We start from the raw sequence: 25,703 nt of genomic DNA on the forward strand, positions 1-25,703 counted from the left end.
GTCGCGATTGCAGCAAATTAAATGTTACATTGAACTTCAGAAAAAAGAGAACTATACAATCTATTATTTAACACGTTGAATGCCATGGGGGTCACCGGTGACCTCCAACCAAATCGAATTACTATAGTTCACTTGATTAAACCATGATTATTTGAAAACATCTCTATATTATAAATAATGCTTACTAACGTGGTGACATTCAGCTAGATGAACCTGCAATAGTAACAATGCAATTCAATCAAATGATTTAATATTATATCTTTTCCACTTCAAGTATTCTGTACCATGAAATCGTGCGGCATTCAAACGTGTTAAATAACTAGATCATTGCAAAGGCAATCGTCCTCAAAGGAAAATACAAAACTGTATGGTAACGCACGGGTATTCACAACTCGTAAACGATTTTATTATGCACAAACAAAAACAATCATCAACTGCCCCTTATTCGACAATTAGAAACGTCAGGTTAGCTTCCAGGTAGTCGCATATAATAAATTAAGCCGAAGGATCGGTAACGCATCCGCTGAACAAGATCGTACTAGCGCTTCTCTCTTGAGGACTCTGCTGTACAATGGCGTAGACAAAGGGTCGGTCGACTTGCATTACAATAGGAATCTTAGCCACGTTCAACGAGGTTGTAAATATTAAGATCGCTGTTGAAACAAATTAAAATGCATTAATAATCTCGATACTCGGGGTATTCGATTTTTCTAAATATTTCCACGTATAACTTTTCTTTGTTCAAACGTTAAGGATCACTTCTCGGTAAAGGTGCAGACGAGAATATCATTTAGCATGCTGAGGCAAAAAAAGAAATGGAAAGAGAACGAACGCGACAGAAAGAATATTACCCATGACGCCTGAACGTGAGAACCAAGGTGTTAAATGGCCGATTTAAATGACGGGCATTAACGATCGAATGATACCACCGTCAGCCAATTTGTTTACCGGGCGCTCGACTCGGAAGCGACGACGTTTCTTTGTTAGTTGTTAAAAAGAATGTGCATTACTGTGCTCAGATTTTCGGTTCGGTTACGTAACCGCTGAATAGTGACACGAGTTCCCCGTCGTTTATCTTTCGTATAATGTTATAATAGAACGGTCGGTCTACGGTGAAATCGTCGGGGTACACCAAAGACAGTTTCATCATGATGACACCTGTAACAAATCATTCTAGAAAATCACCTGTCCCGCCACCCGTCCCCTTGGTCCTCGTTCGAGGACCTCGCACAGCGCATAACTTAATCTTAACCTTAAATTGCATACACATTGCGTTACAAGATGAACAACAAATTTATTTATCATTTCGTCTTTGAAGGTTTAGAACACTGGCGCTGATCAGGCAACGGAAGGATTAGTCGGAAACGTTCCTGCTCGAGAGGAGAGAGAATAGAGGTGATTAGCGAAGAGCGAGGCGGGTTGCCAACATTCGAGCGTAACAGATCAGTTGATTAATCATAATTAAACTGGACCTCGGGCAATGGTTTAGTCGAGCAACACGCGCAGACAGGTGTCACAGAGGTCCTTTATTCTGTCGAAGACGAATCGAAAGCTGCCGTATACTCGTCCCGATCGCATAGAATTGGTAATCCGTTAGTTACAAATCGGGTTGCATTATTCTTCCACTGAATATCGGTAGAATCTTGCGGTCGTCGAACGTTTTGACAATGGCATAGAAAAACGGACGGTCGACGATGAATTCTTCTGGGAGTTCTTCCTGGATAAACGAAAACACCGCCACTTCGACAACTGCTGGAACAGATCATTTCGAATGTCAAGACTAACTACGAACGAACATAGCGAACATAGCGTCCAACGAACATAGCGAAGCGAAATGATTTGTAGAGTCATGGGAATAGACGACGCTTCGTGCGAAACCGTCCTCTCTTTCTCTGCGACCCTTCCAAATTTCCTTTCTGTACGTTGGTTAGTTCATATTATATTCAATGTTAATATTGAGTAAATGATTCGTTCGAAGAATCTGTTCCCCTCCTAAGGGAAGCTGTCCTCGGCCAAGAGAAAGATATCTGTTGGAAAAAGAAGGGTGGCGCAGTAGAAACAGTCACGTACACGGAATGCGTGGTACAATTGTTTATTCGATCGTCAGGTATAATTGGAGTAAATTCTGTTTGTTCCTCGCCGTGAGAACCTTTGGCCACTGCAGACTAGACTCGAGGTTAACCCCTTGCCCTCTAATATCGCAGACGTGGCGAAAATTCGAGATAAAATCTCACAGACGTGTCTCACGTGAACTTTGGATCTCTTCGAATGCTATGCATTTCCGTTTAGTTCTACCTTTTCAGATTCTTCAAACCTAAATTCAGATTCTTGAAATCAAATCTAAATTAGTTTGGTACTTTTCAATCGTTAACCTTAGGGAATCTTCGAATTCTCTGAATTCGCTGATAAGCTGTTAACGGTGAAGCCGCTGCATCGAGTCCTACGAGAAACCATGGGGCAAGGGATTAATGCTACAATCTGTTGACCTTGAGATTGTTTACAAATCAACGATACGTCCGGCAAAGAGCGGGACAACTTTCGTGTCCTCCGAGTTCTGAATTTTGTGGACGATACTATAGTAAAACGGACGGTCGACCGTTAGTACCGGCGTGGATTCCATACATCGTTCCACGAATAGTATTCCTGGAACAAATTTCACCCTGCTAACATCTCCAGCGGATTTCTTCTGACTTATCGTTCGAGACTACATGCAACGATGTACAGCACGAGGAATGAGAACGATCGTGTGTACTCGGAAAGAGAAATAAAGAGAATGCGAGAGGAAGCTGTACACGGACACACGTGACCGCCACTGTTAATCATGGGAATGAGTCGTTAGATCATTGCTTTAATGTCTCCTGGAGGTGCGACCCATTGGAAGATAGACCAGATGAGAATGGCGAGTTCTTCGACAGACAAATACACATGTGACACCACTGATGGTAGCTAGCTGAAGACTGATAATTCCGCAAAACGTGTTGCTCTCAACGGATCAATTTATTTCCAGAATGTTGACACGTTGAATGTTGATTCAAATCGAATTCGCTGAATTGTTTGGGTCTAGTATCGCTCCCGTGAAAATCAGAGGTGCGTCGGTGTGCTTAATTGCGAGGTAAAATGGTCTGTCGACTCTGAACGTTTCAGGGATTGTCGGAGGAGCTGGAGCATGCCAGTGCACATGATGGCCTAGAAATAAATAGTAAACGTGTTCATCAATGAGCGAATCGTTCTTGTCTTCTTTTTAGAGCATCGATTCGTCGATGTTGTCACTCGCAGTTGGAAACCGGTTAATTGGAGGAAGCTAATTTCATCCTCACTTGCAACATCAGTTTCACTAGGACTTAAACTCCGTGAAAAACAAAGCGATTATGAAAAGCACGTTACAGGAAATTAAACGAAAGCGTAGAGAGTGAAACGCGAGCCAGGGGATTCGAAATGACAATGAAGAACATCGAGAAGCTGTAAATTAAAAGGCAGACTACCTATGGTGGAACTATGTAAATAATCTATATTTTACTGTACACGTTTCTTCGTTCCATCGAAGAAGAGTGTCAAGCTTAGTGTATCTCACGCGTTTCTCTGGTAAGACTTATACTTAGAAAGAAGTCTCAAGTGTACTAGAACGTAGTTGGAAAAATTGTATAGACGATATTTATTATACATCTGTTGAAAATTACATAGAATTCGTTTATCGATGGAAGTAACGCGCGTGAAAAGCTTTTTGCAGGCCGAACTTCCTTATCGTCGAATATCGCATGTTCTGCATGTATTTTAATGTGAACTGAAATTAATATCAAGTCTCAATATCAATTTTGTAGTAGGGAACTAGTGTATTCTGTTCCGGAACAGGCGCCGAATGAAGCGAAAAGAATGGAGTATCAGAGAACAATGCAGTCGTAAAATTGTATAAATTTCTTCGAGTCTGTCGAGCCAGTCGAACAATTAACATTAAAGGCGATGGTGTATAGATTGGCAAGAGAGCGTATATGAGCTGTACTGTGAACTCTGACACGATAAGTAGAAACACAGGATTGAGATTCGGTAGACTCAGTTGGCGCTGTGCGAGAGTTTTGCTAAAAACAACGGAACACCACGGCATTTAACGATCAACAGGAATGGACGATTGATGCGGAACTCGACAGGCTTCAGCGGTGACCAAGAGCTCGAAAGAGGCCAAACACCGACACCTGCCACAAGTAATTAACACTGAATTACTACTCAGAATCGTGAGCATAGAATGAATAAATAATATATCCCATTACGTATACATGTCACTTTGTTCGAGTTCCAATAAATTCAATCAGAGACTCGCAAATTGCGCAACTATAGAAGAAGAGCTGAAAGGTGAATTTTATGGGGTTCTCTATCTCGATTATCGGGTTTGCATCAATATATATAGTCTGTACTGTGTACGAAAGATATCACTCGTTTATGTTAGGATCAATGGTTTCCCACTGGAGAGAATAACGTTGTCATTCTTCGGTATAATTGAAGATATGGTTGTCGATAACACTGCTACCAATAAAATTGTACATTGTTATTAGTTCAAAAGGATGAGATTAATTATAAAAATCTGCATAATACTTTATGGTTTAAATACTGCTGTTGTGTATACTTTAGTCGTGATAGACAAGAAGATTTCCGAACGCGACAATTTTAAATAAAAGTGGACAAATATAGTATGTATTAAGAGGCGTAGGTATTAGAATTGATTGCAATGATTGATTAGTATGCTGCAAAACATAAAGCGATAAACCAAAGACAAACGGTCATGACATGTTACATAATGAATAAATCAAATATACACGAGACTTATGCAAATTAAAAACCGCATATATGTACACCGTAAAATTTATCTTAATATGTAAAAGACTTGAGTTTACATAAGCATATACATATACAAACAAAACTACATAAGTTACGCGTAAACTGACATCATTCAGATGCCAAGCAACTTATCAATATCTTTGAACCTTGAAAAAGCAAGATTATCGATAGAGCAACAAATGAAATTAAACAAAATATTATTTTAAACATTAATCAATAATGCTCTGCCAATTCTCGCTGCACTATTTTATATTACAGATTCGAAACAGAAATTTTGCTTAATTTCAACCGATTCTAGAAAAGCGTATTTCGGTTACTCACCGGTAGCAGCTGCCGCTTCACTGCCTTCTTCGTTCACTTCGATAAATGCTTTTTGTATAACTTTGCTAATAGCTATCGGGGAATCAGCAATGCCAGAGAAGTTAGCACTGCTGGTAAACGCGTCGGTCAAACCCAACTACACAGGAGAGAAATCATGAGCATAAAAGCATTATCCGTGTTTACATGGAGTACTCACTTGCTGCAAAGGAGAGTTCAGATCTATTTTACTCTCGATCTTAAACTTCGGAAAAAACAATTGCACATCGCGGTCGTATCCTTGCCTCAGAATATCATTAAGGTTCACGTCTTTCATCTTTCTCTCGACCTCAGCCAAACCGTTAATTTCATCCGGCAGAACGATCACCATGCTCATCCCGTCTCCCTATAATATTCATTCGACAGTTCCTTTCGCGTCCATATTCCCCAATTAATTTGTTCATTAATCTCAGAGATTACCTGGTACGGTATTTCAATGAATTTCGCGTTCATTTGCGAGAGTACACCGTACTTGTAATTGTTTTGCTTATACATAGTCGGTACTTGCTTCACCGTTTTCCCATTAACATGGAACGGCATTTCCTTGGTCAGCATAGGGTCAAACTTGTTCTTCCACTTGCCCTTAAAGTATATCGCGTTAACTAGCACTAATGCCGTGTCGTCGGTCAAGTCACCTGTTAAAAAGGAGGATTTGTATTGAATGCGACCTAGGTAACTCGCTAAATCCGAGCATACTCGAGACATTTCATTAATACTAACTAGACGATACGATTCCATCGATACGGTCTTTAGTGTTCTCTTTAACCCATGAGTTGATCTTGTTCGCAGCCTCTGCGGATTGGCCGAAATTAACTAATTCGGTGGTAGATCGGAAGGAATCTTCCGTCAGTGCCTTGTAAGTTGGTTTCAAATGGAACTTCTGATTCACGAACGCTTTATTCGCAAGAAGAAGCGTGTTGTTTTTGATATTCTAGAATCAAATGTACGAAGAATACAATGCAGCATAGCAATTGTTTAAAAAGGAATGAACTAGTGTAACAACACTTAAGATTAGAATTTTGATATTTACATTCAGATTGCTAATGAGTGCTTGATAACCGGATGTACCGAGCTCGTCTGAAGTTGGCAAATGTAAAACACTTTTAAACTGCGTCTCTGTATTGCCACGGGCACCATAAGCAGCCATAGCGAGAACAACAGCTGCGCTAAGGGGACTGCATATAAGATTACCAGGATTCTCGTCTACTATAGCCTGAAAGAATAATTTCTCCGTACTCTTTCCATTTACTCCGTAATTTTCAATTTCTATTATCAATCGTTTTCTGTCTGGCAGCATCGCTTTACCTTGAACAGCGATGATGAAAACTCATTCATTCCTTGTGACACAGCACTGAGTGCTTCGGTGTTAACTTCTGTCGTACCCATTGCTAGTGGGATGAGGCAAGCGATCAAGATACTTCCCTTTACTGAAAAAATTTATTCAAACTGTACGATACACGAAATCTCTTAACCCTTTGCACTCCAGAGGCGCCTCTCAGTCAAATGATTTGACACAGCAAAACTGTAAAGTTTGATATTTAATATTAAACTTTGTACAATGCATCAATGTACGAAATATTGAAAGAAAATAATTCTCTTCCTCAATGCATGTAAGATTTCTTAATACAATCTGTGAAAATGTTATCTCATTAGAAAATATTAAATATTTCCGGTGAAAAAACTTCTGGAGTGCAAAAGATTAAAGTATACATTGGAATGTTTTTTTTTTTATTTACAAAAGAGTAAATTATGACACACGTTCGATTAACGCAGAAGCAACTGGCGTATGCTAATTAGCATGCAGGTCCCTACAGTTTTAAAATTCAAGGTTCGAGGTTCGTCGTTCGCGGAAGGTCAGGATGACCGAAGGTCGAATACGTGAAACGATTAACAATGACAACGAGAAACTCGTCTTAAACGAAAATTGCACACCGTAGATGAATTTCACATTTTATTCTGAAATTGTTGCTTTGGTAAAATCAAAATAACACCGTAATAGAGTTTCATTTTGTACGAAACAATTATCGCGACACACGTAAACACGTCTTCATCTTCGGAGAATTTTCCATTTCCCTTCCACGGGAATTATATAATAAGGAACAATTGTGATCTGCCGTGAACATTGGATAATTGCAATAATCAGCGGGACAGAGAGCATTCAGAACTACCGAGCATTTAATACGATTAACATGCAATTCCTATAAAAACTGTAACAATAATTTTCAGTTTCTTCAGACATTCGTTATAGTACTCAAATGATATTTATTTTCAAAATCATTTCGAATATTCGATGCTTCGAAGATATCGATAATTGCTAAACAAAAAAATCATTTCAGATAAAATATCTCTGTTTCTAAATTCACAAAAATGTCCTCGGATGTTTCGAGACCGGATAATTTGTGAATAATTTATTTAAAAATAAATAGTATGTATCTCGGTGACATTTAAGTAAAAATACTTCCGTTGAAAAAAGGTCCGAAAGATGCCACGAACATTGCTGTTAAAGTAGTATATTTTATAAATTATTCATCGGAAAATAAATAGCACGTATTCGGCACTGTAATGTTTACGTCGAGCATATTTTCGTGACGACTGCTGTCGAAGAGGAACGAGAGATCCCCGAGTGGCGTTTAAGGATTCACAACTTATTCCCGAGTGGCATTGGGGAAAACCCGGCGAGGCGCGGATAGTAGTCTCGTTTTATCGAGACGGCTGGGGATTTCTCAACACGTTCTCGCGCGGCGAAGAAGAAAAAGATATAAAACAGTATATGCCAAACATGGTAATCAGCAAACACGATGTTCCAACAAGCATTACTCATAGTCTTCGAAACTGTTGTTATGCGCCAATAAGTTACATAAACTGTTTGCAAAACATTCGATTAAAATTATCCAATTCGCTCCCAATCACCGGTCGAGCGTTCTTAAGAATTGTTTGTCGAATAAAATAAAAAGGAAAAATAAATTATCGCACGTTCCTCTGGCTGAATGTCACCGCATTCGGCATTGTTTATAACATAGAAATGTTCTTAAATAATCATCGTTTAATTCAGTGAAATATGGTAATTCTATTTGGCTGGGGGTCATCGGTAACCCTCGTGGCATTCAACGCGTTAAAAAGTCACGAATAGTGACGAACGCTCAAGAACGTAGAATTTGTTTCAAGGAAATCTGGTATGGTCGTGCCGGGACGTGATTTATACTTATTACTTTTATTGCGCACTGTGACGTATCCATCAAGAATATAGAAATACATTTCTCTTACAGACGCTCGTCCACGTTTATTTCATCAGTTTTCGCTGAAAGACTTTCCTATCAACGTAACTATATCGGCGTATTTTCATTTTCAATTCTCGCCGACACAGACGTCAACAAGATTTCAAAAATCGAAGATACAAAATGCCGTTGGAAACACGTTCGCGTCAAAGATTCGATAAATCGCTGATACTATCGACGCTTCGATGAGCGTGATATAGATATCTGTTTACACAGATAAGGAAGAAAGAAATTCATCGATCGCGCGATACCGATTACAGTAATCGTTTTATTGAATTTCTTTGACCGTTAAACCCGTGTCCTGTCGTCGATCGACATCGATCACCGGGAAGATCCTCAGAGAAAAATACCGTTTTCCAAAAGGAAAACGATTCTCACGATTTTCGATAGAATACTCGATACCGGGAAAAATTCGCCGATTCTCACGGGAAAAATCTGATCCGAGAACAGGTCAGGTTAACCTGGCGTAATCGCATAGAATACACGAGTTACTCACGCGTCAACATGTTTTTGCCTTGTCCGCTCCAGAAAATAATCTCGTTCGAATGTCAAACATGGACTAGCCGAAGAAGCGGCCGAACGTACATATAAAAGCACGACGAGGAAACCAGGGAAGGTACAGCAACGGAGGAGACAGGAAACGCAGAGGGATCGGTGACTAGCGGACAGCCAATCAGGGGGCGCGAGTCCTGTGGCACGAGTCGAAGTTGCGTGAATTTTAAATTTCATTGGCGATCGCGGCACGCCGGATCCGAATCGTAACATAACCAAAATGACCGACTACGTTACCACGAATTTCACGTTTTCCTGGTGCCCGAAGATAAAACGTCTTCCACCCTACAGTCCAACGATAAGCTACGATTAAACGGGAACATCGATAACAGATAAAATTTTAGGTTTGTCAGCTTTCGAGGAATATTTGAACGCCACACCTCTAACGGGATAACACGATCTTTTCTTCGAGCCGGTTTGAATTTTCCCGCGATTATACGGTATTACGCAGAAGGATGATGGATATTTTAAAACGTAGAATTTTAAAGTATGTCGGTGAACGTAGTAGATTCGAGAGGATAATAGTGTCGATTCGAACGCGTAGAATTTTCGAAGTTTAGATCGGCGAATATAAATGAAGAAATTTATGTATTAGACGCTTTAGAGTAATACTGACTGATCAGCCTGATCGGTTTTCAGTGGGCGGTGGTTTCAATTCATTGATCGAGTATGCGTGCTTATTCAGAATGAGTCATACGTCGGAAATGTCCGCAGTCCCGAAAAAGCGTTAGAAAAAAGCCAATAACGACAAGTTTGCCACTTACCGAATCTCCAGCGCACGAGGGGTGAACGCAGTGGTATATTCGCAGCTTGCACAAAGTGTAACCGATCTTCACTCACACGGCCGATGCACTCTCACTGCATACGTGTCGAAACCGATACGAAACTCGACGAATCTCGAAGTGTCGTCACTGGAAGCGTCGTCGACTGAAGTTAGGTTTGCACGAGGGAAATCCTCGCTCCACAGGTGGACAGGAATTGGAAATTGTTACAATGTGTAGAAGAACAAATACATGACAGATAACGCAATCATCGGTAGAGATTATTATCCGTCGAAAATGTTACTTATCTCCTCACGAATTTACCTGACATTATTTCATCGAAACAATCCACGGATGTTTTGTTTGTTTCATTGATCGCGATCGAAGAAATTCTTTGGAAACGTCGCCACGTGATAAATAGAAAACATCAATACCGCTGACCCGGTTAGTTGTCGGTTGAAAGGTTAAATCGATAGAGTTCTAAACGGATCTTTGATTAATTTCGACGCGTTGCAAAACACGATTGCGTAACGTGATCAATTCAAAATCGTGCTCGCGGGCAGCACCAGGACGATAAGTTGAAAATCTCGATAAATACCTACGGGGCAACAATCGATGGTCGTTCAGAGTCGAATCGTGCTCGCGGGCAGCACCAGGACGATAAGTTGAAAATCTCGATAAATACCTACGGGGCAACAATCGATGGTCGTTCAGAGTCGAATCGTGCTTCGAGCACAGTTGGCGGGTAACTGATCGCCGATCAGGTAACCCGTTCATTCTGGAAACCGGCGGTCGATAAGATTATTCAGAGAATTCCTGACACGTAAACGCATCGTCCGAATTAGTTCGGCAAACATTGAAGGTGGCTCAAGCACTCGTAACCTTAAATTCCTCCGGTCCGTTTATTCGACGATGCTTCCGGTGCCGTTCGGTTCACGCTTTCTCGAAGTACCTCGGGTGAAGGCTTATACCGCGAAACTCTCTGTTCCTGTCGCAACATTTCTCGTTGCCAGGATTTTTCTGACAAATATCGCAGCCACATGTCGGCTGACGTGACTCCTGACGTCCATATTTGGGCGGGCAAGGTGAAAGCTTTGGTTTCGATTCGCAGCAGCAGGGGGCACAAGGATCCTAAAAATATTTCTCAATTATGGCGTTTGCGTGTTTACAGGAGATCCCGAATGTTTCATTAATTTTGACACTCGGAAAATTTCGAGAAATAAAGTGCAATGCCAACTTGTAAGAGCCTGAGACACGGTGGATGTACATGTGGCAGATTGTAATGGGCAACTGCGTCATAGGCGTCTCTCAAATTGTCGATTCGATAATTTAAATAATTTTTTCTTGAGATATAATCATTTTATTAGGCCCGATGATTTTTGTCGGATCGTTGAAGACGACTACGACGCTGTCTTCATATGTAGACGCAGGTTCTTGATCAAGAATGTGGTTTTCGAAAAATAGAAAAAGACTCAAGGTTGTTGTTCACCTGCATTTTTATGTAGCAACAAGATTTAACGGTTGGACAGACTCGGCTGGGAGGTGTATATGGTGATTCCTTTTCGTCAGGGGAATCTTTCAAAATGTCGTCCGAAAATTGAGACTCTGCCCCCTCTTGGTCGCCGTTTAATGATCTTTGAGTTACCCTTTCTTCTTCTCCTTTTCCTTCTTCTTTTTCTATTTTCTTCCGTTTCGAAGGACACGCCGATTGTTTGTTTTGACTCACATTCCAGATATTCCAGTTGGATTTGCTTACTGGACCAATAATAAATGAACCGATGGATTTCAAAAAATGATTTCACATCTGTTCCGCCGCGAAAATAGAACGTTTCGTTTACCGTAGTTGAAGAATTTACCCAGCAAAGATTGACAAGGGCCGCAATTAGACATGACAACTTTTGAGGTTGACGGTGTTTAATTTTTGAAAATCTCTATGGCTTCCAGAATGTAATTTCGTTCACTTTGAAATTTTGTAGACGATTTAAGAAAATTACAATTGAATTTATCCTACTCTTACATTATTGTACGGTTAGTTAATTTTATCTGACATTGTACAATTTGAAATTTGAACGATTTAAATTAAACGAATTCCAGTTGCAACGCGAAATGGCATCAGCGCACCCTGGTGTTATGTTTCGTCAAGCTGCCTGGTGAATGTCTAGGTTTCTATGTAGTATATAGTTTGTCTTTTTTTTGCACATATAAAAAAATATATTTTCATATGCAAACAATTATCAGATTTATTGTATATGGTATATGTAAATAATACTACCTAACTTAAAAGACAACGGTTCGTTTTAAATTGGGTAACGAAAGATGGATGCCTATACAGTACCATTAGATCCGGAAACAGAATTGTATTGCACGATTTATTTATTTGCATATGTGCAAAATATCGATGAAGTACGTTTGAAAGTTTTAAACGGTGAACTTTCTTGTGCTGTTGTAAAAGCAGCACTCGTAGTGGATGTGTTTCAAATATTGGTAGCTGCCAATAAAGCTGCGGTCAATGAGAAGATGAAACAACTTACCACGAAGAGTTTATACACGGAACTTTTGTATAATTTATCAATGTCAAAGAACATATCACGTTCGTTAATAGAATTTGGTATTAATGATCGCGACAAAAATATAGTGGTAGCGCAAATACACAAAATAAACGATGAAAAATCATTATCGCAACCTCTCTTGGACAGTGTGAAAGGGGAACGAATAGCAATTTCAAGATTATCAGAATTTTCGGATCATGACTTAATTAGAAAAATGTATAAAATCGACGACGATGAACTAACTGTTTCGAACCTGGCCGATTCAGTTGTGTCCAGAATTAGTTGTAAGGAATGTATATTATTAAAATAGGATCAAAGTCGTGAACGACATCGCGATACGCTAATGGAGAAATTAAAAGATTGTATTCTTAATTCGGTTTGTCATTGCTGACAATAAAAGTTTGTTAGAAATTTTATACTACTTTTTAGAATAAATATTGTACATTACGGTGTAAATTTCTGCCAATCTGTTTAATTTCATAACATTACAATCACATTATAATTTCTTTGATCAAACTTATCGTTCATTTACACATTTCGTTTCTTCAGAGTATAAGACTTACGGTAACTTAAGAACTACAATTTCCCTTTGTCTACAAATACTTTATATTGAGTTTCTTATTCTAAAGGATTGACATTATTGTTTCTGTGAATGTAATAATTTACAATATCGTTTGTTGTTGCATATCTGTACGGGTTATAAATAAATGTGTATAAATGCACAGGATTGCAATGCAGAGGAGAATTGGAGAATACACTTCAGTGAAATATACTTTTTTGTTCTTTTATTCACTCATAAATAAGGCCAAAGATACGTAGAAAACAATTGTTACATCCGCGAGGACTGAGTATGCGTCAGATCCTGCAGAATTAAAGTAGCAACTTATGGATAACACCCTTAAATGCATACAGAAGCAATGTAATATTGACAATTTATTACGTATACCTTGGCAAACCACATATCTCACACATTGTACGTTCTACTGCATTGATATAAGTGCAATAAGAACAAGTCCAAAGCGTTTCATCCGAAGTTGGATTCGCAGGTGGCTCTAAACCATCTCTAAGTCCACTCGTTCCCACAGACGAGGAGGATGGCATTCTGGAACTACTATTGAACGAAGTTTGAGACGAATGAGCCGCAGGCATCATGGTAGAGAGGAATTCCTCGACTCTCGTCCAATGATCAGAGCGTGCCCACTTTATTGCTTTTTCTTTGTCTTTATCACGAACTGCTTCTAGCAGTGGCAACATATGGTCCTAAGATAGAAAATACCTGTCTCTTAGCAAGGGTAAGCGATTGACTTTTAAAAGAAAACCACAAGGGACACTTTACCTTCATTGGAAATATCTCCATGGTTGCAAGGTAAAGTAATAAATGAAAGTCCGACGTTGCTTCTAGAAATTGATCCGGAGTGAACTGTTGCATATAGGAACCAAGTAAATGGAAATCTTGAACTTGTCCATCGACGAGCCTGAGGAGAAACTTTGCGTTAATCAAACTGCGAACCGCTTTGCCCGTGCCGGATACACACCTATTCTCAATTGGAAACGGAGTGACATTGTTGCTAACATGAAAAGTGTATTGAGGAGTGAGCGGTGTGGATGCAGGTATGTCTACCAATAAATACTCTACAGGCAAAGGTCTCGCTAGCCTGGAGACTTCATTTCCGTACGAGTCCTTTTCCTGGAAAACAAATAAACAAAGATGAAAGAGCATACATGTGTTCGAGTTCTAGAGAAATTTCATTCCGTTCGAATTATCGCGAACCCCCCAATCGATTGATCGGCGTGTAGAATAAGCAACGATTCGTTGAAAGTCCGTCGGAAAAGGCGCTTTAGCAGACGAGAGTCTGGTCGAGACGGCCCTGACACGTGCTGGTGCATAGGAATCCATTCCGGCCGTCTCATTGGCGGGTTACGGCGGGTATAACGAGGTTTACAAGAAGGATTATGAAGGCAGGTTCATAATGTTCGTGTCCAGAATCGTTGGGGGAAATGCGCGCGCAGTGATAGAAGCCGCAAACGACAACCGGCACCCCGGTTGTTCGCGAGTGGAACCGAAAGTGCGGAAAGAAAGAGGTAGGGGAATGCCCGGAGGAGAAAGAAGGAAAGCTAGAGGAGGCTCGGCGGCCAGTGGTGGGGGGCAGATACGGGACGAGGAGAGGAGAGCAACAGCGTAAGGCGACTAGCGCGCGCTGTGGTGTGTGTCGGTCGGTCGGTCGGTCGGTCGTCGCCGCCATGCTAGTGGTTAGTTTAGTGAACCAAACATTATGATGTGGCAAAACGTTCGCACGAGCTAAGACTGAAGTAACGCCGCGTTACCGGCGTGCCGTCGTTATGTTATTCATAATAACGCGCGACGTTCGACACCCGTAAGACACGGAACCGTGGAAAGTACAAAAGAGAAAACGAAAAAAAAACAACAAAAAAATACACGAAAGAAAGAAGAAGCTTTGGCAAAAGCTTCGCGGCGGCGACAGCGGCGACGGGAACGTCGGAGTGCCCGATTCCTGCGTACGGAACCGCGCAACACCACGTCGATCCCCGATGTAAATGAAACTCGAGTCGCACGACACGGGAGAACGGTACGGGATTATCGTCGTCACGGTACACGTTGGGAGTGACGAGTGCCAACGATCAGCCTCCATCGCGCGGCAAGGAGACTATCACGAATCGTATACACGGTACGAAAGTATTTACGATTCTCTACAATCGAAACTAAAGCCAAGGGAAAGAGGAACGAAAGAGAGAGAGAGAGAGAGAGAGAGAGAGACAGTGAGTGAGTGAGTGACTGAGTGAGTAAGAGAGAGTGAGTAAGAGAGAGAGAGAGGGGGGGGGGGGGGGTGCGTATGATATATGCGAGCGAGAGGGAGAGAGAGAGAGAGAGTAAGAGACAGAGTGCATGTATGCGTCTTTTACGTGTAGCTCTCGCGCGCGCCTGAGCGTCTTCTCGTGTATTAGTGATAAGGAAAATCATACGTATATTCGCTTATACGTTTCTCCGTGTGTAGGCGCGAGCCCGCTCGCGCACGCGCGCAAGTGAGAAAGAAAAGCGGTGTGCGTCTGTGCGTCTGTGCCTCTACGTGCGTTGTGTGTTGCACGTAGTGAAACGCTAGAGAGAAAGAGAGGGGGAGAGAGCGATCGGGACAGAGGAAATGAAAGAAGAGTAAAGGACTGTGACAGACGGGCGCGAGAACGGCGGAGAAAGAAAAAGCAACCGTGCACGGACGGACGTCGGGCGACGGTTCGTGGCAAGAAAACGGGTACGATATTCCCGCGGAATTCGGTGAACGTGGCCCCCGCGCGCGCGGCCGATGGAGTCGTTCCTGGCGCCCGAGCCGTGAACTTGTCACCAGCGGTGACAGCGTTAATATCGCTGGGCACGCCGATAAGCCGCGGGAATAATCCGTAGATCGCGCGAGCCGTTCTATCTGGCCTGGCGGTGTGCAGCTCTACCGGTCGCCAAGGAACGTGTTTCCCGAGGAGATGCGTTCACACCGCGTCGGCCGGCCCTTAACGTCGTCGGCGTCGTCGTCGGCCGCCTTCGCCCCGAGGAAATGGTAAATCCCGAGAACTTCGACTGGCTCAGGCCACGGTCAGGTTTTGGCGGGATTTCGTGCGCATGCGCGACGGTCCCGGTGCGAAGTGTCATTTTTTCGGTTCCCCTACGGACTGTACGGGGCTGGTCAAAATCGTTGCATAATTCTCTACGTACTGGTGTACCCGCCGCGCGCGCGATCGGTGGGAACGCAGCCTAACCTCCGCGGCGCGCACGGGCCGGGCGGGCAACAGTGCCGCGGTATAACCTGAACGGCGTTGTGTACAGTGGACGGGCGATGGGCTCAACAGCGAAGCGGGCAAAAACCGACACGTAAACCAAGTAGTACGAGCTCCGGTCATTCTTTGTTTTCCCCGTGTCCCGTTCAATAGCGAGAGAGCGTCGTTTCTTTTGGCCCTGGTGTTTTTATTCGCTGCCGATACGGATCTCTCCCGTTCGAGCGTCCACATGTCGACCGTCCGCCGTGGCAATACGTACGTATCGCGAAACTCGCCTCGCCTCGCCGCGTGGGCTGTGTTGTTCGTCGCGAACTTTCGGGTTTCTTCCGTTCGAAGAGGGAAAGAGAGATGCACCGAGGGAAAACTACCGCGAGCCGGCGGTAGTCACGCGTACAGGCATCACCGAGGCATCGCCGCGACCTTCGCGCCGTTCGTCCGCGAGTGAACGCGGGGATCCCCCGGTCCGCGTGTCCAGCCCGAGTCCGGTGAAAATATTTTTCGCCGTTCGATCGATTCCGCCGGCTGATTCGAGGCGCGAGAACCGAACCGCGGCCCGGTAAAAATAGAGCTTTTCCTTTGATATTTTTTCTTGCAGTTGTTGTCGCCTCCTCGCCCCTCGAGGAGCTTCCCCCCCCCCCCCCCCCCGTGTGTGTGTGCGTGCGTGCGTGCGTGCGTGTGTGTGTGAAACGACTTTTGTCTTGGCTGGATTTCAGATGCTGGATCCGAGCGTGCTGACGGATTTAGAGGAACTGACGCTTTGCAGTTACTGCAAGCAAAAGTATAACGACGCCGAGCAATGCCCGAAGTACCTTAGCTGCAAGCACTACTTCTGCCTGCGGTGTATAGAAAACAATTTGTTGAAAGGACGCGAGTTGTTCTGCGCGCACTGCTGGAAGAGGACGGACCTGGGTGACCAAGGGCCCGACGCGCTGCCGACCCACTCGTCTCTTCTTGCCCTGGCCAACAATCTGTCGCACTTGATGATCACGACGAACAACACGTCTGGGAAGACCAACGACAAGGAGAGAAAGGTATCGGGGTATAGTTAGATTTTTGGGGACGGGTTCGTCGCATCCGCGAGCTTGTACGCGAGTGGCGAGAAAGTAGTCGGGCCATGCGGTCGCGAAGCCGTACGTCTAAGGCTGGACGCGTTTCGTCGGCAAATAGGATTACGTCGGAAGGTCTGCGGTAGCTCGTTCGACGACGGACAACGGTGTCCGTCGATTCCCCGCGGTCGGACAGGTCGACGTGACAATGAATACCCTTGTTGCAGAGCGAGAATTGCCACACGCACGGAATGCCCCTGGCGTTATGGTGCGCGACGTGCTGTACGGCGCTTTGCAGGGCGTGCGCGACCCCGCAGGAACACCCAGGTCACCAGATCAAATCGCAAACCGATGCCAAAGAACAACTCATATCCGACGTGAGTATCACTGCTGGCAGCCAGTGTGTGAGAGAGAGGGGGGGAGAGAGAGAGAGAGAGGGAATACATTAGGTACTCGGTTGCTTGTAGGTTCAATTGGAATTAGTCGCCATGGGGAAGCTGTCGAGCGAGATACAAAGACTGGCGATGCAGCAACGGGAGTTTCTAATCAAGGTGCTGGAAGCGTGCGTGACGTTGAAGACACACGTCGAGACGGACCTACAGAACGGCTGGAGCCACTTCCCCGAGATAACGGACGCGCGCGAGACCCTGGGTAAAGCGAAGGCCAGTCTGCAGATGATCGACAGCCCCAGCGACGTGTACAGCCTGCACTCGCAGCTGATGATCGAGAAACAGAGATTACAGTCCAAGTACCAGGAGATGATGCTGCAGTGCCAGCTGGACGACCTGATCGGCAACTCCGGGGTGGTGTTCGACTTCGCGTTGCTGAAGCAGGCGCTCGCCGGGATCCACACCGGGGAGCCGATAGTGTCCCAGGGCGCGAGTAACGGCGGCCGGCTGCCGAACCACCTGGCCGCCTCGCAGAACCCGATACTGTTCCTCGCCAACTACTGCATGTCGCAGCTCTACTCGAGGCACGTGGTCAGCAAGCAGCAGCACATGCAGAACGGCTCCATAGAGTACCATTCGAGCATGATGCAGCCGCAGTCGGCTCCGCCGGGCTCGGTGCACGTGCACCAGGGCCCGCAGGCGGCCGCGAACCCGCAGCAGCTCCTCATCCCGCCCGGCTCGCCGTCCGTGAAACCCGTTCCGCCCGCGCCGCCGAACGCGATGCTTCACCCCCAGCAACCTACGACCTTCATACCGGAGGGAGTCGGCACCGGTGGCGGAGGCCTGGTTACCGTCCACTCATCCTCTCAACCACCGTCCAGCGGGATAGCGGCGTCGCTCCGTGGACCGTCGAACCCTTACCCCCTGTACTACTTCAACATCGAGGTGAACGGCTCGCCCCACGGCCGAATCGTAATAGAAGTCAGGCCGGACGCCGCGCCGAAGATGGCGAAGAACTTCAGCGTGCTAGCGACCGGCGAGGTCGGGGTCGGCTACAAGGGGTGCACGATCTTTCAGTGCTGGGAGGGCGAGTCCGTGATCACTGGCGACTTCGAGCTGAACAACGGCCGCGGAGGCAGGAGCATATTCGAGGACGGCTACTTCATGCCGGACGACACCAAGTTCCCAGCGGTGAGGGGGGCGGTGGGCATGCGCCGGACGCAGAAGCGGCATGACAACCTCGGCATGGTCGGCTCGCAGTTTCGTATAATACTGCAGGAGATGCGCGGTTTCACGGGGATCTTCGGCCACGTGGTCGAGGGACTGGAGCTGGTCGAGAAGATATCTACGTTCGGCGACCAGACCGGCAAGCCTACGAAGAATATTCTAATCACGAAATGCGGCAAATTGTAACGACGACGACAACAACAACGCTGCCGCGGTTAGTATACGCCGAACGGCGCGACGTTGGCGCCCGTATACTCCACAACACACACCGTTTCCCCGCTCTAGATTAACTGAAATTATTACTCCGAGCCGCGCGACGGTTCGTCGTCGTCGTCCTCCTCCTATCCCTCCTCCTTCTCCTCCACCACCTCCTCCGCCTCCTCCTCCTCTTCCTCCTCCTCCTTGGCCCTTGCGTTCGACGGGCCAACGGAGGACGCGTGGAACTGGGCAAGCGACCAAGCTGCACTAGCTCTGGCCGAGCGAACGGATAACGAGAAAGGAAACGAAATCGATCGCGCGCGTTATTACACGAGAGAAAGAGAGAGAGAGAGAGAGAGAGAACCAGCCAGCCGGCCGGGAACATGCGACAAATTGTACGTTCGCCGGGAAACATCGCCACACACACCCCCCTCGCGGGAGAGCTCTCCCGAAACGGGACATCGCGGGACGGCCCCCACGGCGGCACGAGTCACACACAATTTAATTAACTATTAACAATAGTAATTCTAAAGATGTTGAATCTATTTTTAAAACAAAACAAATGAGAGAACGCGCGGACGCGTACAGAGAAGAGGGAGAGAAGAGAAATAAAGATCCATATTTTGCTATTTGATTGGGAATCGACGTGATTCTGTGTATCTACAATAACGACGATGATCGACGAAATAATACGTACCTCAAGATCGATCGTAATATCGATATGCGACTTCTAGCTGTACGACTGTTCGTTTTAGAAGAAGTTTCGACGTTTATTTTCGCTATTGGCGTATATTGCTGCGTGTAGTTGATAAAGACGAGAAAGAAAAGAGAGGACAGGGAAGAACGAGAGAAACGCCGGGAGATAGAGAGAGTGAGAACGCGGGAGAATCGAACCGCGTCGCCGTGTTCTTTAGGTTGTAGGTAGCGAACAAGCGATGACAACAAAAGAATCGAAGAAGAAGGAGAAAAATACGAAACGCGCAACGCGTGTAGAAACGAGGTTTTCGTTAAACGGAAAAATAGGGGTATGCGCGTACACAATATGCGTTCGTATATTTGTAACAAAAAGGAACAAAAAAACGAATCAACAAGGGAGGGGGGAACACACCACGTATACACGTTAAACGCGCAGAGAGTGTGAGAGAGAGAGAGAATGAGAGAGAAGGAAGCGGAAATATTTTTTGTTTTTCGTTTTATAAAAAAAAAAAAACAGCGAAAGAAAATGAAACTATGCGCGAGACTTCGTAAAAGTCCAAAAAATCGTGATTCCATGTGTGTATATATATACATATATACGCAGGTCGTTTAGAAGTTTAACCGAACGATACGTATACGGTGCGTGAAAAGAAGGGCCAATTCCGTGTTTCGTCCGACCACAACGATGATCACGTATCGTTCTGTTTCTAAGGGATGGGGAACACGCGTTGAATTGCGAAATGAAGCGACGAAAAGAAAATCGCCGCAGAGAGAGAGAGAGAGAGAGAGAGAGAGAGAGAGAGAGAGAGAGAGAGAGAGAGAGAGAGAGAGAGAGAGAAATCGAGGGAGGGGGAGAGAGAGAGAGAGAAGAAATCGAGGGAGAAAAATGAAAGGCAAACAGGACGGAGCAAAAAGGGAACGGGGAGCGAAGATCGCACGCGAAACGACCGAACGAGTCGGGGGGAACGTCGCGGATGAACCGTTCCCCGTCGATCGACTCGCGACTAAACGCTCCTCCCTTTTCGTTCCTCGCCCGCCGGTCTCCGCGTAGGACCGTCGCGAGACAACTGTGTATTTAAGATTAGATCTCAGTGACACGATGAAAACACACTAAACAAACTAAATTGTACGCAAGGGCCTAAATACTACCGCGTAGATCGTAAGGAAGCCTCCTCGTCGTCCGAACGGAGAAACGAATGAATGAACAAATTGTGAACGGATGTCAGAACCACGAAAGAACGAAAGAACGAACGAACGAAAAGAGAGACAAAGCGGATTGTATATTAAAACGAGAATCATTCCTCGATGCTGTATATCGAAGTACCTACGACACATATAATGTAACTGCGTTATGTACTGCTCGTCTGAAATCCCTCGTGAACACAAAAATGCTCCCCCGTCGTCGTTGTGTATCATAACCGTGAATGTGCTCCGCGTGTCTAGGAGTGTGAGAATGAGAGCAGCGAATTTAATGTTCAACGGTGTGCCGCGAACAAGCGAGAATAATACTTTTAGCTTCGGGGGACGAGCTGCCGCCTGCACGCCCTCGACGACGCCGCGGATATGCCTTTTCTCGCGGAGGAAGGATGAACCTCGTTCGATGTTGAACTTGAAAGTTTTAACACTTGTTGATTAGCTGGTAATTGCGCTGGTAACGATATAATTTCCGTGGGGAACCGTGAAACGGATCGACGGTTCGGTGCGTGCGTGCGTGTGCGACGATTGAACGAGTAGCCGCGAGCTCGAACGCCGCGGACTCCTCTAAGTAGGTTCCTTTAGTGTTGTAAAGCGTCCCTCGAGTCTTTCACGCTTCCGGGCTGAGTGTTGGAACCCCAAGGTTCCACGAAGCTCGAGATCAAGGGAAGATCGAAGACTTTCGAAACTCAGCCTCGAAGCTTTGGAAACTCGAGTCTTTAAGCTTGAACACGATCAAAGACTCGGTCCGTCCGTTGCTACGTTGACGCGGCGTTGAACGTTTCAAACTCAAAGTTTAACCCTCGGGGCATTTCGAATTTCCTGGGCTTGAGAGCTTTGCTGTGTTAACGTAGCGACAGGCGACTCGAGTCTTTCAGATTGAAGACTCGAGCGTTGAGGACTTCAGCTTTTAAAGCTCAAGTCTCGAGCGTTGGAAGCCTCAGCTTTGAGAGCCTAAGGTTCAAGTCTTTGAGCTCAAGGACTGGCGCATTGAAAACTAGCTGTTAGAGCTAAAGAGTCGAGTCTTTGAGCTTGAAGGTTTCAGCTTTCGGAGCTAAAGGGTCGAGTCTTCGAGCTTGAAGACTGGCGCGTCGAAGACCTCGGCTTTCAGAGCTAAAGGGTCGAGTCTTTGAGCTTGAAGACTCTCGCGCTGAAGACCCACGGCTTTCAGAGCTAAAGACTCGAGGCTTGAGCGTCCTAGCAGCTCCGAAGGGCTCGAGCGGCGGCTGCAGCTGATTTTTACAACACTGGGTTCTTTCATTTGTCGGTCGTGCGGAGACAACTGAAACAATTGACCATTTTTAGTCTCGTCCGGGTTGTAGAGTAAACGGCGCGACAAAACTCTCGGAATCTAGGTATATCGAAGAGGGGAGGGGGGACACGAATTCCTGTTTAACGAGCGAAGCTAGAAGCCCACCTGTATACACACACAATACCGACGCGCGCGCGTATATACTACATATATTTTTATGAACGTGATGAGGTAACAACGCAACGCATAGCTTGTAATATCGATTCGAACAACTGACGGACGGTTTACCTTGCCCCTCGCGTTCGAATTAAACGGTTGAGCGGCTACGACTTTCGGCAAGTTTTCTTTTTCCTTGGGACACTACCGTTTATCCTCCTTTTCTTCTCCTCTTGCTCTGTCCTCGTCCTTTCTGTCTGTCTGTCTCTCTCTTTCGCTCTCCCTATCCCTCACCCTATTATCCCTCTCTGTTCCCAAAGTCTTTCGTTTCCCCCGATCTCTCTCCTCCTCATTCATTCCTCTCCACGTAAGTTTAAGGCGTAATCATCGTTACACATGAAAAATTGGAATCATTTTGTTTGCTGTCTGCGGAACCGCGTGTGTCCGCGGCGCACTCGCTTCAACAGTTTTATTATTTCATTATACATGTACGGAACGGACGTTCGTTGCCCGATTTAAATGTACTTTTAATCAAATGATTTTTGGGTTATAAATTGTTTCTCTTTCACACGTGTGTCATTCAATGTGCATATACCTTCGAGCTTCCTTCTGCCGCTGGGAGACCACTTGATTTCCTATTTTTCTTTCATTAGGTTTCATTCCCTTTGGAAACTTTGAACCATCGCACTTCTCGCCCCCTGTGCCGCCCCGCTGGACATCAAGTAATCTCCCAACTGTACGTTACCGTACAACGTAGCGTCGCGCGAGATAGTCTCACGCGCGACGAGATTCTCCGATTACGTTTACGTGAATCGATGGATGTACTCACCTTGTAGAAGACATCCGGAACGTACTGTTTGTCGGTCGATTCGATTACGTAGCCCAACTCCGGAGCGTCTTTCGTAGGAACCAGACAGCCGTCCCGCACCAACGCCATGCATTGGTTCGACACCTGATAGCCCTCCATGTGAACTTGATTCTTGTCGTCCCCTGCACGTAGCAAAACGCATTTACACGTTGAATCAACGGTGCTCAAACTTCGCGCAGAGTAAAAAGAAACTGGGATGGCGACTTACCGGTAACGCAAACGGTAACGAACTTTGAGCCAAAATAGTTATTAGGAGAGAAACGACAAGGGTTCGGGTACTGGTTTTGGAAATGTCCAGCCATTATGCACTCTTGAGCAGACAAAAAATGACTTTCTACGTTTCGAACGTGTTTTACCTGAATAAATTAAACTAATGCTATTAATTAAAGGAATGAGGTTTACTCGTCGGTGGAGAGAAGCGTGAATTACTGGGATCGCATTTACCGTTCCTTTCTTCACGTCGTCGGCCACCAGGTCCGTGAATATCCAGCCAATCTTTTTTAAGTTAAGTATGTGAGCCAACTCGTCCACTAGTGCTGTCTTGTCGTCCGGCAAAAGCCGTATAGAATCTTTTGCGCTTTCCTGAAACGGTGTTTCAGCTTTAACGGAAATCGCGTTGCAGAATACTTGAATAGTCTCACTGCTAGTTTCCATTCGACTTACTTGCGGAGGCTCATAAATAGCTGCGACGACTGCTCTGATCCCTAATGGTACGTCCGTGTGATTCTCGTATCTCCCGTACAAGTACCCGATACGCTGGAGACCGGTGTCACGCCAGTAATTGAGGAAACGTTCTACCAATGTTGGATTCTCGAACATAACATTGTCCACGTGACGGTACGTCTGACGGTTCAGCGTGATGGAATTCGGCTGGCATTTACTACAAATGCCTCGCGGCCAAGGAGGATGGTCCTTGCAACCAGTCTTTATGCGGCAGCTTATGTCGTCTAATTGTATAAACTTCCCTCTACAAAAGACGCGTTAATTAGACTTAGAGCTACACGACCGGATGCAACGGTTGGCATACCTATCAACGCCGGCAGTGAGTTTCCTGAGGTACGAGTGGAAAGACAGGTGTTTTATATTTTGTTCCTTAAGGTAAATTTCATCGAAAGGCTCTAAAGGAGAACAGTGCACGCAACATCCGTTCCCACCATGTCTGCATCTGTAAAAAGAATAATAGTATCTTTACAATTCCGTTTTGTACAGGCGAGAAGCAACGTTTAGTTTCATATATGTTCGCTCACAGCTTCTCATCCCGTTTTCTTTGTATTTTCCCATCGAGTTTCCACAGTTGCTCATCAATTTCGTCTTCAACAATGTTTGGTACGGATTTGGAAGCATTGGTGTTACGATTTTTGGATCCAACTACGTCCATTGGTCCTGCATCTAATGTCAAATGAGAAATCAGTGAATTAACATACAAGGGAAAAAGATAATCAAAGTAGAAGAATTTAATTGAAACCTTGAGATGGAGTGTCACAGGCACTGCTAGTCGATGGAGTGTTCCATATTTGTGTACCATTGTAGGGAACCAAGTACAACATATCTCCATGGGAAAGACCTATTCCGGACACTGTTCTGTTCAAGGAAGATATGATTTCATCTTTATGATCTCGTTGCCTGTACAGCGCGAAACCAAAACTCCTTAGTTCAAAGGCCTCGAAGATCTGGAAGCATGAAAGGTTAATGGATCCGTGTAAAATCAAATACACAAATGTCTCATAATACTGTAAGTACCAACCTTTTCAAACAATCTGGAAATGGTATTAGATGGATCTACATCTATGCGTTTTGTTCCCTCTGAGGTCTGCACACGCAGAGTCTGTAAGTTGAAAAATAAGTACTCAGTATAGTTATATATACATATATATAAAACATAATGATACATTAGTAAATCAACATCCACAATGACTTTCTGATTACTCAAAATTCATTTCATTCCCATTAATCTACCCCCTAATCTCCTGACAGAAAAACAACTGTTTCCAAAAGTTCCATTTTCAACATAAATATAGAACGCTCCTATCAAAACAATCGCGAGGCATCAACGAGCGTTAACATCAACACGAAACAATAAAGAAGCCAGCGCACGAAAAGCGAATAATAAAACAACGACACTTCTAAAACCGAGTGGCTGGCACGGCGCCCGGTTTATTTAAAATTCATTGTGCCGATCTTCGGCGCAGGCCGAATTAAAAACAAAGGAGCGAGGCCCACTCGAGAACTCGCGTGTCTGGGAACTTTTCGGCGAGTTACGGGAATGTCACCGAGTTTCACGCGAAAGTTATGGGGTTGCCGCACCGCGAACGTGCGGTCCGCTGACTGAGACGCGACTCGCCTTCGGTCGAGCGTGCCGCGGCGAACAATTGAATAGGCCCGCTCGCTTGGCGGCGTTTAACTTACGATTTGCTTGGACTTTGACATTTCGCCGGTGTCGACGGAGCATCAGCTGTTCAACTCGGTGTTCCGCTCGCCTGTTCGCAACGTGCCGCGCGCAAAGTCCCTAGTGGCCCGAAGAAAACTGTCGAGTCAACGTCTGGTATCCTAACCTCTCTTCCCTGCGCTCGACGGAC

General features: G+C 45.1%; 4 protein-coding genes across 22 annotated transcripts; 2 read left to right on the forward strand and 2 right to left on the reverse strand.

The window, feature by feature from the left end:
- Positions 1-382: 382 nt before the first annotated feature.
- Positions 383-9,957, reverse strand: LOC116433014 (leukocyte elastase inhibitor). Of its 11 annotated transcripts, none has more exons than XM_031990616.2 (9): positions 8,956-9,126; positions 6,490-6,611; positions 6,215-6,397; positions 5,905-6,115; positions 5,605-5,819; positions 5,345-5,530; positions 5,149-5,284; positions 1,011-1,158; positions 502-653 (listed from the first exon to the last, which is right to left on the reverse strand). In XM_031990616.2, exons 1-8 carry the CDS (start codon positions 8,963-8,965, stop codon positions 1,016-1,018), a joined length of 1,206 nt encoding a protein of 401 aa, XP_031846476.1. In that variant the 5' UTR covers positions 8,966-9,126; the 3' UTR covers positions 502-653; positions 1,011-1,015. The 11 variants fall into 11 exon arrangements, 9 of the variants coding, with proteins under 9 accessions (XP_031846478.1, XP_031846470.1, XP_076221182.1 ...); XR_004236215.2 differs by having other exon boundaries at positions 504-653; positions 949-1,158; XR_012998088.1 differs by having other exon boundaries at positions 520-653; positions 852-1,158.
- A 1,925-nt stretch (positions 9,958-11,882) lies between these two features.
- Positions 11,883-12,737, forward strand: LOC116433015 (EKC/KEOPS complex subunit TPRKB). Its single transcript, XM_031990619.2, has one exon. It carries the CDS (start codon positions 12,089-12,091, stop codon positions 12,629-12,631), a length of 543 nt encoding a protein of 180 aa, XP_031846479.2. The 5' UTR covers positions 11,883-12,088; the 3' UTR covers positions 12,632-12,737.
- A 36-nt stretch (positions 12,738-12,773) lies between these two features.
- On the reverse strand, positions 12,774-25,685 carry Npl4 (nuclear protein localization 4). 4 transcript variants are annotated; one of them, XM_031990598.2, is made up of 12 exons: positions 25,534-25,685; positions 24,872-24,952; positions 24,593-24,797; positions 24,375-24,516; positions 24,155-24,292; positions 23,791-24,094; positions 23,572-23,709; positions 23,336-23,483; positions 23,089-23,249; positions 13,857-14,008; positions 13,658-13,796; positions 12,774-13,581 (listed from the first exon to the last, which is right to left on the reverse strand). In XM_031990598.2, the coding sequence occupies exons 1-12, from the start codon at positions 25,552-25,554 to the stop codon at positions 13,258-13,260; spliced, it is 1,953 nt and encodes a 650-aa protein (XP_031846458.1). In that variant the 5' UTR covers positions 25,555-25,685; the 3' UTR covers positions 12,774-13,257. The 4 variants fall into 4 exon arrangements, with proteins under 4 accessions (XP_031846458.1, XP_031846460.1, XP_031846459.1 ...); XM_031990600.2 differs by lacking the exon at positions 25,534-25,685 and adding an exon at positions 25,084-25,313; XM_031990599.2 differs by lacking the exon at positions 25,534-25,685 and adding an exon at positions 25,054-25,313.
- Positions 14,061-22,827, forward strand: LOC143174275 (uncharacterized). Of its 6 annotated transcripts, none has more exons than XM_076365051.1 (4): positions 14,061-15,008; positions 16,815-17,132; positions 17,375-17,524; positions 17,615-22,827. In XM_076365051.1, the coding sequence occupies exons 2-4, from the start codon at positions 16,815-16,817 to the stop codon at positions 18,947-18,949; spliced, it is 1,803 nt and encodes a 600-aa protein (XP_076221166.1). In that variant the 5' UTR covers positions 14,061-15,008; the 3' UTR covers positions 18,950-22,827. The 6 variants fall into 6 exon arrangements, with proteins under 6 accessions (XP_076221166.1, XP_076221169.1, XP_076221165.1 ...); XM_076365054.1 differs by lacking the exon at positions 14,061-15,008 and adding an exon at positions 15,165-15,587; XM_076365050.1 differs by lacking the exon at positions 14,061-15,008 and adding an exon at positions 15,618-15,884.
- Positions 25,686-25,703: the final 18 nt, after the last annotated feature.

This window comes from Nomia melanderi, chromosome 2 (assembly GCF_051020985.1).
Source record: "Nomia melanderi isolate GNS246 chromosome 2, iyNomMela1, whole genome shotgun sequence".
Classification (NCBI taxonomy): Eukaryota; Metazoa; Arthropoda; class Insecta; order Hymenoptera; family Halictidae; genus Nomia; species Nomia melanderi.

Excerpts from the sequence above, each read along its gene's own strand:
- LOC143174275 (XM_076365050.1), top strand. Across the intron at positions 17,133-17,374 it reads CCAACGACAAGGAGAGAAAG|AGCGAGAATTGCCACACGCA; the intron begins GTATCGGGGTAT and ends CCCTTGTTGCAG. Across the intron at positions 17,525-17,614 it reads AAGAACAACTCATATCCGAC|GTTCAATTGGAATTAGTCGC; the intron begins GTGAGTATCACT and ends GGTTGCTTGTAG.
- LOC116433015 (XM_031990619.2), top strand. The coding sequence starts at position 12,089 with ATGGATGCCTATACAGTACCATTAGATCCGGAAACAGAATTGTATTGC.
- LOC116433014 (XM_031990610.2), bottom strand. Across the intron at positions 6,116-6,214 it reads CACTCATTAGCAATCTGAAT|AATATCAAAAACAACACGCT; the intron begins GTAAATATCAAA and ends ATTTGATTCTAG. Across the intron at positions 5,285-5,344 it reads TGAACTCTCCTTTGCAGCAA|TTGGGTTTGACCGACGCGTT; the intron begins GTGAGTACTCCA and ends TCTCCTGTGTAG.
- Npl4 (XM_076365048.1), bottom strand. The coding sequence starts at position 25,554 with ATGTCAAAGTCCAAGCAAATC. Across the intron at positions 23,484-23,571 it reads ACGACGTGAAGAAAGGAACG|GTAAAACACGTTCGAAACGT; the intron begins GTAAATGCGATC and ends TAATTTATTCAG. Across the intron at positions 13,582-13,657 it reads TGGAGATATTTCCAATGAAG|GACCATATGTTGCCACTGCT; the intron begins GTAAAGTGTCCC and ends TTTCTATCTTAG.